General features: G+C 45.5%; 2 protein-coding genes across 5 annotated transcripts; one reads left to right on the forward strand and one right to left on the reverse strand.

The window, feature by feature from the left end:
• The first annotated feature begins 897 nt into the window (after window positions 1–897).
• LOC109780895 (E3 ubiquitin-protein ligase ATL41) lies at window positions 898–2,123 on the forward strand. The gene has a single exon (XM_020339489.4). It carries the CDS (start codon window positions 1,156–1,158, stop codon window positions 1,885–1,887), a length of 732 nt encoding a protein of 243 aa, XP_020195078.1. The 5' UTR covers window positions 898–1,155; the 3' UTR covers window positions 1,888–2,123.
• A 7,872-nt stretch (window positions 2,124–9,995) lies between these two features.
• LOC120970327 (uncharacterized) lies at window positions 9,996–12,343 on the reverse strand. 4 transcript variants are annotated; one of them, XR_012205212.1, is made up of 4 exons: window positions 11,427–12,341; window positions 11,113–11,306; window positions 10,153–10,334; window positions 9,996–10,065 (listed from the first exon to the last, which is right to left on the reverse strand). XR_012205212.1 is itself a non-coding variant. In XM_040397532.3 (2 exons), the coding sequence occupies exon 1, from the start codon at window positions 12,227–12,229 to the stop codon at window positions 11,441–11,443; it is 789 nt and encodes a 262-aa protein (XP_040253466.1). In that variant the 5' UTR covers window positions 12,230–12,343; the 3' UTR covers window positions 11,040–11,309; window positions 11,427–11,440. The 4 variants fall into 4 exon arrangements, 2 of the variants coding, with proteins under 2 accessions (XP_040253466.1, XP_040253465.1); XR_005765036.3 differs by having other exon boundaries at window positions 9,996–10,334; XM_040397532.3 differs by lacking the exons at window positions 9,996–10,065; window positions 10,153–10,334 and having other exon boundaries at window positions 11,040–11,309; window positions 11,427–12,343.
• Between the last annotated feature and the right edge of the window lie 3,611 nt (window positions 12,344–15,954).

A 15,954-nucleotide genomic window follows, 5' to 3' on the forward strand; every position in this document is an offset into this window, starting at 1 on the left:
GTCTGGACGGTTGGTTTTTTTTCCAGTCGGGCGGGCGGGACCTGTATTCGTATACGTATACGCTCGGGCATTTTTGTTTTCGGGCGGGCGGGCGGGCCGACTCTTTTTAAAAATGCCCATCATACCCTCTGTTATGAAGAGGTATTGGGCAATCTCAGCCGTCCTTGTGTTAGAGGGGGTCTACCGAAGCGGAAGTGATCTTCTTTTTAATGGCATGAAAGCACTCATAGGTCACCACCTTACCAGTTATTAATCTGCCTGGCCGTTAACGCGAAGTATGCACTGTGTTTAGCTTTTCAGTCGGCATGACAGTACAGGAGGTTCGGGGTGCAGTCATAATCGATCAAACTGTACACACCAAAAAGAAAAAATCGGAGGAGGCCTAGTGCCAACTGATTGTCAAACTGGCGCCAGCCGCAGAAACAGGATCTTTCGCTGCCATTGCTGTGGCCAGTGTCTTGCTCGGCATGGGACTGACCACCAACCAAACCAAACTGAACGCACTCACGCCTCACCAAGGCAGCCGACCACGCAGTTAGTTGCCGAGCGTCACGGCCCATCGCCGAGTAACCGAGATATCCTCCTCCATATCTCTGTCCATCCTCCACTGACCCACACAAGACCGTGCCTGTGGTGTGCGGCCACCGTCGATCCGCGCCCCACCTACAGACTATAGTACTAAGCTCGCCGTTAATCGCCCCAAAACCAAGGCCTCGCACGTACGCCTCCTCCGCGAAGCCGCGGCAACACCCGGCTAGGGGCATAGAGATCTCGAGAGTTTAAAAATAAAGGAACCTACAAGATCCTGGTGTATCGGCCATCGCCATCGCTGGGCGCGAATGGCCACGTCGGGGTTTCAAATACCTGCACCGCTTTCCGCAACCTGTGCCCCGCCTTTGCCCCACAGTGACACGACGGACATCCGAATCGGCCCCGCGCACTGGACCGAGCTCGCGAGCTCGCTAAGGCACGCACGCTCCGTCCCGCACACGCCTGAAACCTATAAAACCCCACCAACTGCGCCATCATTCCTCACCAGCTCCATCGCAAGGGACAATACTACCACTCTAGCCACTTACTACTGGAGCTAGCAGGCGCCACCCCACCCACCAACCAACGACAACGAGCGCGCCGCGAGCGCACGCCGGAGCAAGCATGTCGATGTCGGTGTCCATGTCCGGGAAGGCGAGCGACCCGGGTTCCGCCTGGTTCGGCGGCGGCAGCAGGAGCCCGCAACCGGGGCCGACGCACAACGTGCGGCTCATCGCCATGGCCGTTGCCGCGTTCGTCTCCGTGCTCGGCCTCTCCCTGCTCCTGCACCTCTACATCTGCCGCGTCCGCCGCAGGAACCGCAGGCAGGCGGAGGCAGCCGCGGCGGCTCTGGAGGCCGGCTCGGCGGCCCCCAAGCCGGCCAAGGTTGGCCTGGACCCGTCCGCCATCGCGGCGCTGCCGACAGCGGCGTACAAGGAGACGGGCGAGCCGGGCAGCGGCGCAAGCGAGTGCACCATCTGCCTCGGCGCCATGCAGGAGGGCGAGGCGGTGCGCGTGCTGCCGGCCTGCGCCCACGTGTTCCACGTCCCCTGCGTCGACACGTGGCTCGCGTCCAGCTCGTCGTGCCCGGTCTGCCGCGCCCTGGTGGAGCCGCCGCCGTCGCCGGCCGCGCCAGCGTGGGTGCAGGAGAAGCAGGGCCTGGAGAAGGAGTGTGGTGCAAGTGGGAGCTCGGCGCCGCCATGTGGGCTGGGGGCGTCGCTGATGAGGATGCTGAGCAGGGAGAGGCCGCTGGCGCGGAGGCCGACGCAGGGTGACCACGCGCACCCGATGGAAATGCATGTCGAGGACTTGGAAAGCCAGCAGCCCCAGCTGCAACACTCTGTGGATAGCAATTAGTCTACTTTTCTGTTCTTCTTTTTTGGGTTTTCGCCATTCGCCGCTGCTCGATTGCAAATCTTGCATTTGGGTGGCCGATTCAGAGGTGTGAAATACGGAAATACACCCCTGAAAGTGTCCTATGTTTTAATTAGGCACTGGCGCTTGTGGATGTGCTTGGAGCTCACCCATATCTCTCGTATTTGTGCAAACAAGGGATCATGGATATATAAATAGAGCTCTGTTTTCTCTTCCCATAGCGCTTGTTCCGCTGAGGATTTCGTTTGTTTATGACTGGCTGCGCGTTCGAACGAAGGACAAGTTGTGCGCATGTGCATAAGCCATGGTACAACGGACAACCCCAACAAGAATGCTTGAATGAAGGGGAAAGAAAAATCATATTTATATGGAGATTACCGGTTTGTTTTGTGAAAACCGTTTCGGTGCCGTTATTTTCTATGTAGGGTCGTGTCTTGTGCTTGCTTAGGGATAATAGACAATAGCATCCTAACCACACGGAATGTGTGGTGTGGTAAGCAACCTGAATGAAAATTAAATTATGATGATTTAGGTCGTTAGCTCTACTTTAGAAAAAAGGTACATGATTCAGAAACGGAATGTCATTCTATTTATTCACTTTGTCAATCATTGTGAAAATGAGCCTATGTACATTTACCGTGCGGGGGCTGAACATTTGCACCAATTTCTCCCGTAAAAAGAAACGCTAGAAAGCAACACGGTAAAATCGCATGACCACGATTGCACTCATATAGCTCCCACGTAAGACCCGGAAAGCAGTTTGGCCATGGAGGGACACTAGAAAAGATGTCCGGTCATTTTAGGTAGATAAAGACATAGGAAGCGGGTGATGCACTCCTGCGAAGTTAATCGGAGTGGCTACAACACGAATGTAAGCAAGCACTACTGGTGGAAGATACGCACGCATCTGCGGACCGGTCGCCGTGGCGATTCCGGTAAAACCATTTCATAATTCCCGCGTCGTAGGCGAAAGAGGAGGCATGTCCACCTAGTGGAGGATTGCACATGTAAAACTGCTGTAACAAAACTCTATATTACCCCCCCCCCCCCCCCCCCCCCCCCCCCCCCCCCTCCCCAATATCAATGAAAAGCTGCTCCATCAGCATTTTCGTTAAAAAATTCCCGCGTCGTCACTCCAGTCAGCTCGGTGCGATGTCAAGTGCTTCTGGTAAGTGGGAACAACAAGTGGGCCGGTGCAATCGCACATGTGTGCTATTGGTAGGGGTCCTCGTTAAATAAGCACAAGCACAGGAGTCAAACACCAGCTAGCTTCAACGTGAGAAATCAGTCAGAAAAATATAATGTGTAACCAAGTACGTTCTTCCTTTCCAGCATATATACGACGACGTAGCTATCATGCATAAAGACTTCCTTATTCCATTGCGCCCATGCGTAGGTTCTCGGCTCCTTTACGTCTGCTAGAAGGAAGGAGGAGAAAAGCAGGCAGTGGGAAGTGGTGTTCCGACTCAAAAGTCGAGTAAAGGCTTCTTCTCCGACTCAAAAGTTGGGAGCGGTGACTCGGAAAGTCGCCGCCTACGTCCGCCGTACCGGGCGACAAGAAAATACGACAACTGTTGAGCAGTGCCGACCTGTGGGCTCCCTCGTCCACCAAAGCAATTCGGCGCGAGTTCCATATGGTTCGAATAAGATATTTAAGATCCTTTGTTTTTTTGACAGTATGGTATGATCTTGCTGGTCTGAAAAAGGGGAGAGGAAGATCTGTTTCTGTTTGCTGGAGTGAGATTAAGCACATGTGAAGGTTCACTTCACCCAACATGGGTATTCAACGACCGGTGATCACAGATTCATATAGGGACTAAACAAAATTTAGGCATCATCAGGGTAGTACGTAGCACTCAGCAGAGAACCTTATCCTGTTATCCATCATGTAAAACGGACGATGCGATTAATCTGGACCGATGGAGTGGCACTAGTTTTAGCAGGAGTAGATTCGTCAACTCTACACATCATAAAGCAGGATAAGGTTCGCCAGATTCGTCAACCAGAAACCAACCCTAGGATGACAGCGTTGAGGAAAATGATACACGCTACGACTAGGTTTACTCATTCCTCCTTACCTTTCCGCCGTCAAAAGGTTGGTTCTTCGTTATCCATCAGAGATGGTTGAATTGTGGATAAACTTCCCTTCCTCTTTCCTCTCTCGAGACGAACAGCTCGAAAAATCGCAACCGCTGAAGCGGGCATGAGCATGGCTGATCAGCCACAGGCATCAGGAACTGAAAAGGTATGGTAGCAGTAGCGCCCCAAACAAATGTGTAACGGAGAAATTCAAAAGCCTTTGACGTTGGACACGCACTGTGCCACGGTTTCCGCCTACCTGACAGCTACGACTCACGGCAAGGCAAGACGCAGATCGATCATTTCGGTGGCTAAAACAGTCATGGATCTGCTTTTACTTCAGGTGGCGTGCTTTTTATCTAGGGAGATTGCAGCACGGTGGCTGTCGAGCTAGCCCAACACCCCGAGTTACTGAGAAGAGATGATGATACAACTCCGTAGTTCAGGGTGGGGTAATAATGCTCTGGATTATATTTTTGCCTTTTCTTTTCTTTTGAGCGATTGCGACGACTCTGCTTTTTGTGAGTCAGATAAATACATCTCTATTCTTAACGGCAAAGGAATAGCTAATTTGGCTCGGCAATATCTGGCACCAGACAATGACCAAGATCGGCATGTCTCCTCTTTTCTTTTTGACATAGATGGGAGATCGCCCGATTTTCACAATAAAAGGCCTTGCGGATAATATTAGAACAGGTAGGTATCTTCAGGAATATTCTAGACTGTTTGATTCCCCAGCTCTGAAATGGCCCGTCACGATTTTCTACACGTTAAAAAGCAAACTTGGTACTTCCGATAGTCAACAAAACTGAAAGCGAATAAAAACTATATTACCGTAGAACATTAAGTATGCCGAATTTAGAAAATGGGGCCATGTAGCGGTTGCCAGAATGTAGGTCACAGATTCAGTTTTACTTGCAGCTGGAGTACAATTTAGGTTCTTGTCTACAAGGAGTCACAGAATGTAAGACTCCATAGTTCAGGGTGGAGAGGTAATGTTCTGGATTGTGTTTTTGCCTTTTTTTCGTTTCTTTTGAACGATTGTGACGACTCTGCTTTTTGTGAGTCATAAAATACATCACTCTTAACGGCGAAGGAATAGCAAATATGGCTTGGCAATATCTAGCACCAGACAATGACGAAGATCGGCATGTCTCTCCCTCTTCTTTTTCTTTTTGACGTGGATGTGAGATCGCCCGATTTTTATTTTTTTTTCAAAACGGAGGCAAAAGTTTTGCCTCATCTATTAATTAAGAAAAAGTTAGAGTGATATTACATTGTACCCCTTACTAAAAGACTGTTACTCTCCCGTCATGATTTTACCCAAATGTTTCACCCCTGCGACTTTCCAAAGCGTAGCCTCGTTCTTGATCGTGTTGAAAACAATGAATGAAGGTGTAGACTTGTGCCAGAAGATCCTCGTGTTTCTTTCATTCCAAATGGTCTAAGAGACTAGCATTGTGAGTGATGCCATTGCCTTGCAATGGGGCATGTGTGTATCCAACATCGCAGTCCACCAATCCTTGACCGATAGCCCGATTTCACATTTATAGGATTGGAGATAATGTTAGAACAGGTAGGCATCTTCAGGAATATTCAAGACACTTGCTGTTCGTTTCCCCACCTCTGAACAAGAAGGCATCTTCAGTAGGAGCAAAACGCAAACTTGGTACTTCTGGGAATCTTGTGATGCGCTTAAGCAAAGCAGGAGCTTGTGGATCTGGAGCTGACTGCTGAGAAGGGAAGTGGACAGTATGAACCAAAATTAGAAAATGGTGCCATGTAGGGGTTGCACGGATGCAGGTCTTGGTTGCAACTGGGAGTACAATTGAGGTTCTTGTTCACACTGACTTCAGATACTACATTGCTACGCCACAGTTACAGACTATATATTTTGATTCTACAGACTGCCGTATAATGGCATGCTAAACTTATTAGGCAGCGCTGCTCTGGAAGGTTCAGAATGATGCGTTACTGCAACAAAGAGCAGATAGTGGAAAGCCCCCTTCCATGGATTGTTTGGTCAAGAATTGTCTTGGATTTAAAACTAGCAAAATGGATATGATGAGCATGCACACTACTATTCGACTAATCAATTCAACCCAAGCTTATGAAAGATTCACTAAGATATTTCAGGCAGTTACAGTTTCCACGTACAAGGCGCATAATTTCTGTAAAGCTTTGTTGAAAGACCAAGATCAATATCGTTGGAACTTCATAACGGGTTTCCTATCAGTGAAATGTACGGCTTATGACACTTTGGAATGTCGCGGAAGGTTCAGAATGATGCATTATTGGAACATAGTACAAAGGAAGATTTTGTGGAACTATGTCGCCCGTGCTAAACGGGGTGTTTGGTTCCAAAATTTGGAAATGGGAATGGGCTGTAACGAGCGATTCTCTGACTTGTTTACTTACAGTAAGGGATGGTGATAGATACTCCGACCTTAATTGTGTTTGGTTGAGGAACAGAGAAAGTGGATGGCTGGTCGCTGATCCAGGACTTTGACCAGTAATGCAGGCTCCGATGTTCCAACATAAGGATTGCATCAGACCGTCATGTCTTAAACTTCCAAATTGGGGTGTAGGCGAATATGGGTTTATGAGCGTAAATACGGATACTGGAGCTGGTCGGGCCTTCTTAAGATCTCTTTACCGACAGTATGCAGATTGGGGTGTTGATTTTGGTATGCTATTTCTAAGTCTGTACTTTGCTAGATTCATTCATCACAAAGACCACAGTGATCCATATTGTATTAAGTCACCTAACCAGTGGACGACAGGGGTAGGTAGGGCGGCTGCCGTAACGCTTCGCACGCTAAACCCTAGCCGCCTCATCCTCTCGCTGCCGCCATGGTGCGGCGGCGGGAGGATCGGTCCAGAGGTGGCTTGCCAGGAAAGTTTTGAGGACCTGGAGGGCTGTTGTGGTCGGAGATGAGGCGAGGGCTCGAGTTTCGGTCAGGTGGTGCTCGGCGGTTGTGTTGGTGAATCCGGCGGCAACCGGACAAATCCGGCACGGTGAGCTTCTACAACGAGCCGTCCTGGTTAGGCCACCGAAGAAGACGATGTCACACATGACCCTAGATGACAGCGTGTTCGATCTCAGATCCAGACTTGACATACAACGGCATGGGAAATTTGTTCCACATGTTCTTTAAAGTGTCTTCGTGTTTAGTTAGGGATGTCGTGGCAGTGGAAATATTGTCTTCCCCGCCCTTTCATGTTCCGTTGGTGTGTTTATCACCGGCGGAGGGCTTGTGGTTTTGTGTCTCTGGCGGGTCTTCCGGGATCCGGCCGGTTTAGGTTTCCAGTTGATCCGTCCAAATTTGGCCGGCCTTCGTGGTCTATGAAGTTTCTACAGGTCCTTATCAGCGTTCTCTTCTCCAGGCTGGCCATTTGCTTCGCAGATCGCGACCGTCGGCTACAAGCTCCTGGGTTTCAAAAAGTTTGCTCCGCCAAGGCGGAAGCCCATAGGCGGCACCGAGCTTTGCTGACGACACGTCGCCGGTTGGTGCATGAGGAAGAAGACTTCAACACCCCCAAGGCTTTGATTATAATTTTACTTTTCTATTTGGGTGTGTTTGTAAGGTCATGTGATTCTCATGATAATATCTGGCTTTAGGCCTTTTCGCAAAAAAAAAGTCTACAATTTACTTTAGTTACATGATAATATGATACGGTAGAGAGCTCCTAACTTGGGAATAGTGGACATTTCTTAAGTGTTGCCATAACTTGAGTTTGAATAGATTGTTTCATATGTACCATTCTTGCAGTGAAGGTTGATTGTATCTTCGATACTGTGTATAGCCTGGAAGAAGTAATCACTATTTCGCAGCTAAATAACTTGACATCCTACAGTTAGTTGCACAAGTCTCGTTGCTCAATTGCAGCTCCTGGGAGAGCTTGACCGCCAAATAGACTGTCCATCTCACTAGGAACTGAACTACTGAAGTCACTGCACAATTAGCTGAAAACATCAGTGAGCATGTTCATATGTACTCCCTCCGTCCCAAAATAAGTGTCGCTGATTTAGTACAACTCAGCGACGCTTATTTTGGGACGGAGGAAGTATAAGATAACAAGAGATGATTGGAACAACTGGAAAGATGTTAGTTCACATTTTACCATGTCAAGGTAAATCAAAACAGATATTCTCTATATATCCATTACATACTCCTTATTTCTGTATTTAGTTTTTATTTGATATTCTCTAGTAAATAAAAACTTATTAGTTTGCATATCGCACACAATGCCCTTCAATGCTGCAAATAAGATCAGGGCCACCAGATTACAAGGAAAATCTTGCCAGACTTATATATGCTTCCATTTGGCTGGCTTACTGATCCAGGTAATGATTTATATATTTATTTCAGTATTACTGTATTATAATTGTGAGTCCCCTCCCCCATGTGGCTGCTAATCAAGATGCTAAGTCACTTACCTTACCAGAGAGAGAAGCTGTAAATATTGTCTTAGTACGCTAAATAAGAACTGTACCATGCGGCATTACTTATGTTGCTTTTGTTTTGCACCAACTCAGCATTTAGTTGCATCTGTTGGATAGGTACTGTAGATTATGGATATCTCTGCTTGCTAGTTTTCATTGTTTGGGACTAGAATGATAAATCATATCTTAAACTTCATAAATAGACCTGGAATATGACATGTCTCATTCAATAAACACTGGTCTTAATTCCTGAACTATAACTTACTCCCTCCGTTCCTAAATATAAGTCTTTCTAGAGATTTCACCACGGACTACATACAGAGCAAAATGAGTGAATCTACACTCTAAAGTACGTCTATATACATCCGTATGTAGTCCGCATTGAAATATCTAAAAAGACTTACATTGAGGAACGGAGGGAGTATAATTATTGACCAGTTTACGTTGAAAAAAAAATAGCTTGTAAAATCACAAAATTGTGTAAATTGGAAAATATCAAGTGTGAGGCTTATATGTGGGGCCTGATGCCACATCCTAGTGACACATCGATGCTGTTTTCCAACTCATGTGATGTTTTGATATTTTCTGTGGTACTGAACAATTTGTTGATTCTGTGAAGTGGTTTTATAACTATTAATATTACCCTTTTTTTTCCTTAAGACAGGTGTCAATCAGGGCTCTCATAGGCCGTGTAACCTTACATTTGATGAACAGAAAGCCGAGCTGCCGATATTTTTTAGAGTTCCATTATGTATATGGTGAAACGACTTCTAATACAGGACATTCTGGTCACTTGAGTTCTCGGTATCCTGTAAACCTGACAAAACATGATGGCATGGTCGTAGGCCTCACTACCTGCACCAATATCCATCCAAAATTCCCATTCACCGCAAGAATCATTCAAGTAGAATCACATCAAAGTGATGAGAGGATACCAGAAGAAAGAAGCTAGGTATATACCGTTTGATCCGTGTAAATGAACAAACAAATAAAACACTGTAATGCTATGAGAACCAAACACATTAATATGTACAGCTCAGCAATAAAAAATGACAGAAAGATTTGCATATCATAGTAAACATCTGCAGACTAATATTTTAATCCAACACACTGTTTTGCAGAGTGATCATTTCTTGCCCATGTTTGCCATTAAAGGAGGTTGTTGACAACCTTGGTGATGCAGGATTGCAGTGTATGTTTTTGCCTAAGTGTTTAGAAAAGATTTCAGGTGAGAGAGAAGATTTCAGGCGGTGCATGCTTGTGTTCCTTGCATTTTTTAAAAGCACATTCAGGAGTGATACAGATACAGCATTAGCCTTTCATGAGTACCTTTTAATTAAGTTTGTAGGATGTGCATTTTAAAAAACACATCCAGTATACAGCACTAATACTTAAAATCAGACTCCTTCTGTTCTTTACTATTCCCTGCCTTGTCAAACGAGTAGGCTTCAAAGTGCAAAACATCCTGTGCTTGTTCCTTACTTCATTATCTCTAGGAATATGTGACCATGCCTGAAAGACCTCTTTGCGGATCACTGCTACCATCTAAAGAGTCAGGGTCCACTTTTTATGTAAGTCTACTCATATCATTTTCCTCAAATCCAAACATCACTTGAAGATTGAACTTGCTCAGCCTTTTAAGAACAAAAATAAACACAATCAACTAACTGCGTGAAGTTATGAGAAAAACATCTACCACTCCACAAGCCAGTGTAACTTACTCACAAATATCAAAAGAAAAGGAGAAGTCTCTTAGTGTTTCTTGTTTCCCTTCATAACGATCATTCCCATTTGAACTGCTGTGCTTCAATCTTTTCTTGGGAGGACTGGAGTAATCTACATCAGATATACCCATTCAAATGACGATAATTTGTCAAAGCCTCCATTCAGTCCAAAATCATCTCTGGTCAAAATAAATAACTTGTCAGCACCTCAAAAAACAATAGATATTACACAATGACCAATCAGCTGCGAATGGTAAATAAATTTCAAGCCTAACATTCACAGGTTCTGGAAGCTAAACATCTTGCTACTCTTCGGACTTCAGACACAGGCCCACTCAACAGCCAAAATAATATGAGCACGTGCCATCATCATCATACCACTTATTCCTCGAAAGTATTACAATCAATCTTATACGGAGTAAGCCAGAAGAGCATATTGAATTCAAGACCTCTTAACTGGGATACCATATTGAATTCATGCTCCAGCCGACTCATCCAAATGTCCGAACTATGGGAGAGGGCTGGACAACATCTTGCTACTCTTCGGACTTGAGACACAGGCCCACTCAACAGCCAAAATAATATGAGCAGGGCTGGAAATTATACTCCACCCCCCGAATTATTTATTGTGTTTACTGGGTTTTGAACCCTGAACCTCTTCATTGCAAGCTTATGCACCTAACCAGTTCACCCCATCAGTCCGAACTGATGGAGGAAGGCGGGCAATATATTTCAACAACTAGAAGTCCAGAACTAAATTGAAAAGAATCATGACTCGCAATCTCATATTATATATCAGTTAATGGTTGGAGTGAAACAGCAGTGTGTTTAGAAAATTCAACTGGCGATAATGTTAAACGGCAAAAATAAAGAAACTTTGGATATGGCAGTCAAAACAAAGCCTTCTTATAGATGGAATAATAAACATTACTGGAGACAAGGAACAGGTGAGGCTACATTTTGAGTCTTTGATAATAGGCTTTACATAGCACGGTATGCGGGTACAGGCTACAGAACTAATAATACTTAAGGCACCATGTTGCGGCATCTTGGTTATGTCAGCAACACCAAAATATATGCAATCCTCCTCATCTTCAGTTCCCATCCTTCATGGCAAAAGCTTCAATGGCCACCTGCATCACCCTTGTAGTCTGCTAAAAGAGAGCAAAAATCAGCACATCTAAGACCAAAGCTCAACTCGAATGCATAAACAACAGACAAAGACTGATTGAGGGTATAAACATGAGCTGTTTGGGGAGGTTAGGAAATACCTCCAATGTAGAATTCACAGTTGAGGACCCCCATTGTTGAGATCTGGAATTTGTATATAATCATTCAGCCTTTGAAGTTCATTGTTGAGGTATGCAGTCCTTGTTGCCAGTATTGCAATCTCATCAGCACATTCTCCAAACCTCGATAGCATATATTTCCGAAACCAAGTAATGTTATCTACGCATGATTGCTTCTCCATCATAAGAATACGATTTTGCTCATCAGCCATAACACCCGAAGATGACACGCCACTTCCTTCACACATCCTCTGATACTCCAGAAATGCATCAGAAGACTTCTTAAGTTTTTCTTTGTATCCCTGAAGGGTGCCACGCATCAGCTCTTTATCATGGTCGAATTGCTTGATTCTAATGTGCCTTGACCGACGTTCCTTCTCTGAATCTTCAACGATAGATCGGATTTGCCTGTCTTTCTCATGCCCCTCCTCCCTCATCTGTTGTATTTCACCTTGAATATCCCTTAAAATCCTATCCGCGTCAGAAAATGCAGTCTCCAAGGTACGGACACGATCTCGGAGTTTTTGTACACAGGCATGGGAAGGACGAGCTGGGGCTGGGGCAACTTGGCTCACCGGCGGCGCGACGACGGCGTTGAGGTCGAGCCCGTCGGGTGGGGCGGGGAGGTCGTGCCGCGGGAAGCTCCCGAGGCCGAGGGAGCCGGGCAGCGCCGCGCCGCCGCCGCCGGCGGCGGCGGATTGGCCCCGCCGGTTGCCGAGCGGCGCAGCGCGTCGATCATCGCCGCCTGCGGCGGCATTGCCGCGGTAGGGCCTGCCGAGAGACATCGGGTGGATGCTCCGGCTAGGGTTTTCGCTGGGGTTGGGTACGGGACGGGGCCGTGGTTGGGTGGGGAAGGGGGACGGCTCTGCTCGGCGTTGGGGTTTTTGCCGAAAGGGGAGGGAAAGAGTGGGAGGCGCAGAGGGGGTTGGTTTGCCCATTGATTTGAACGAATCGAGGTATTTATCGGGATACGCGGCTCGGGATGCCACGCGTGGCTGAGCAGCGGGGTCACCAGAGGTGTGGCGCCCAACGGTCGGCGAGCGCATGCTGGTGGTGGGGAAACGTCCGTGGCGTTTTGCGAACGACCCGAGAGGCTGTTGACAGGACGAAGACTAAACGAAGAGACCAGACGAGAGGCCAATTGACCGAAGCTGGGCAGATGGTGTGCATTGCAAGCGATAGCCTGTAGGTATTCCTAATCATAATGAGTATCGCCGGTGCTCGTTAAATGTTTTGTGACCTACTAGTATATTTCCAGTGCAACGTACCGTGTGCGTGAGTGCAACATCAGTGACTAGTTTAGAATCACGGTACAAGAACAAATAGGGTGTCAATACTTTCTTGTAAGCGCGACGTAATTTTTCGGTCACAACACGAGGTATGAGCTTGAATTCATTATAAATGCACGTGTCGTCGCTCTCATAGGGCCCCACTAGATGGGCCCACCCCGACTCCGCGGCGATCGCCTAGCAGTTACTACAATCCAAAATTAGAGGAGGGCAACATCACTAACGGCTATATTTTTTTGTGAATGGGCTAACTGCTAATTTTTTTTGTCACTAGGCTAACGGCTATTTTGGGTAGAAACATGCCTAAATTGCAGCCACCCTCCTCCACGTGAATGCTCTCCTCACCTTCTTTTGAAGCGTGGTCCATTTTTCTAGAGAGAAGGCTAGAGCCCGACTATATAAATAAAGCCACATGGCAAGATCAAATACAAATGAGACATAAGCAAGTCCAAACATTTGCATATGCAGCAGAATTACAGCCTTAACAGCAAACGATGGCACGCAGGTCAGCAACCCACCAACAAAAAACTAACAACAAGGACTAGAACAAGATAAATTCGGGACAGCTAGGAGACCCGATCTCTGTTGATGATATCAGACGTCGTAGCTCGCTCACGAGAGGTCAGGATGTCCTTCACCTCCCTATCACTAGATTTAACCAGAGGCTTCCACTGTTGTAAAATGGCGAGAAGTTTGAAAAGACAATCAACAGGTTTGTTAGAAAAAATATTCTCAACAGAGAACTTGTTCCTAGCTGTCCAAAGGACCCAAAAACCACAAACCAAACCAGAAAATCCTACTCATCTGCCAGGACAAGGATTTAGCAAGATCAATAAGACCAACAAATGAGGTAGATGCCCAGTTAACACCCAACCACGATTAGGTGCAACTCCATAGCAAGTTAGCTAGGGCACAATTGGAGAGAATCTAATCGGTATTCTTAAGAGCACCACATAAAGCACAAAATTTCAAACCAGGGCCGCTACGTTTACGAATTTGATCAGCAGTCGGAAGCCTACCTCTAGTAGCCTGCCAAAGGAAAATTTTAATCTTAAGGGGGCCACCAGCCCGTGAGATATATTTATGCATCTGGCAGACGTGTGGTCCATTCATATGCAAAACACGGTTTAATGCATGTTGGATTGCATGCGAGCCGTTGGCGGGAGGGGGGGTATCTGGAGCAACACCCTCTCTTGGTTTGGAGTATCAAGTGAAGTTGTTCATTGTTTTGAGCAACTTAACAATGAATTTGAATCTAAAAAGGAAAGTAAACAAAAGGAAGTTAGAGAGGGTGCATGTATCCTTACTTGTGTTTCGTTCCTCGTATGTGAACAGTCTCAGCATTTATTTACGAATTAACGAGGGATTTGGTTTGATGAGTGAAGGAAAGGAAGTCAAATTCTGGAAGGGTAAACATATCTATAATTTTTTACTGTTTTGTGCTATTATATTATCACCTATGAATACTTTTTATAGCATTTTTTTGGACTAACCTATTAATCTAGTGTCCAATATCAGTTTCCGTTTCTCCGAATGTTTTTGGTTTATTAAAAATCCATATATATATATATATATGGAGGTCAAAATACCATGCGATTTAATACGATTTTTTCAGGCAACGAAGGACCTAAGAAGCTTCAGAGGAGCGCAAAAGGAGGCAAGGTGGCGCCACACTGCCACCTGATGCGTCCAGGGGGTAGGGCACGCCCCTAGTCCATGTGGGGCCCACCTCCACCGCCTTTCGTCCATTCCACTGCCATAAATTCCTATAAATACCAAAACCCTCCGAGATATTTTTATTCGATTTTTTTCGCCACCACAAGTTCCTGTTTCACGAAGATCCAATTTGGAGGCTTATTTTGGAGTCCTGTCGGAGGCTTCTTCATCATACTTACTACCTGATGACCCACAAGTATGGGATCGCAACAGTCTTTGAGGGTAGTATTCTACCCAAATTTATTGATTCGACACAAGGGGAGTCAAAGAATATTTATAAGCCTTAGCAGATGAGTTGTCAATTCAACCACGCCTGAGAAGTCTCTTCCTTGCAGCAATTTATTAGTAGCACAGTAATTTGATAGAAGTGGAAATATTAGAAGCAGTAGTAACAGTAACAATAGCAGTTTTGTAGCAATTGGAACGACAACAATAATAGTAACTTGAGCAAAAGCAATATTATAATAGTGTAGGCATGGAGTAGCGATAGATATTTGGATGAAATTCATTATGCACAATCACAACTTAGAGCGATACATAACAGCTCCAATTCATCAATCATATGTAGGCATGTATTCCGTGTATAGTCATACGTGCTTGCGGTAAGAACTTGCATGCCATCTTTTGTCCCACCCTCCCATGGCAGTGGGGTCCTAATGGAAACCAAGGGTAATTGATAACCCACAAGTATAAGGGATCGCAACAGTTTTTTAGGGTAGAGTATTCAATCCAAATTTATTGATTCGACACAAAGGGAGCCAAAGAATATTTGCAAATATTAGCAGTTGAGTTGTCAATTCTACCACACCTGGAGAACTAAATATCTGCAGCAAGGTGATCAGTAGCACAGTAGTATGATAGTTTGATAGCAGTGGTAACAATAGCAATAGTAACGGTAACAATAATAGTAGCAATTTTTATAGTAATTGTGACAACAGCAACAACAAAAATAGTAACTTAGCAAGATCAATATGTGAAAAGCGTAGGCATTGGATCGGTGATGGATAATTATGTTGGATGACATTTATCATGTAACAGCTATAACCTAGAGTGACACAGAACTAGCTCCAATTCATCAATGTAATATAGGCATGTATTCCATATATAGTCATACGTGCTTATAATAAGAACTTGCATGACATCTTTTGTCCTACCCTCCCGTGGCAGCGGGGTCCATAAGGAAATCTAATTGATATTAAGGTCTCTTTTTAATAGAGAACTGAAACAAAGCATTAGCACTTAGTGAATACATGAACTCCTCAAACTACAGTAATCACCGGAAAGAATCCCAATTATTGCCACCTTGGGGTATTGCGGATCATAACACGTAATAGGTGCGTATAACTTGCAAGATAGGATCACAAACACAAATATATTCGTGAAAACATAAAGGGTTCAGATCTGAAATCATGGCATTGGGGCCCTAGTAACAAGCATTAAGCATAGTAAAGTCATAGCAACATAAATCTCAGAACATAGTGAATACTAGGGATCAAGCTCTAACA

This window comes from Aegilops tauschii, chromosome 3, assembly GCF_002575655.3.
Source record: "Aegilops tauschii subsp. strangulata cultivar AL8/78 chromosome 3, Aet v6.0, whole genome shotgun sequence".
NCBI classification, from domain to species: Eukaryota; Viridiplantae; Streptophyta; class Magnoliopsida; order Poales; family Poaceae; genus Aegilops; species Aegilops tauschii.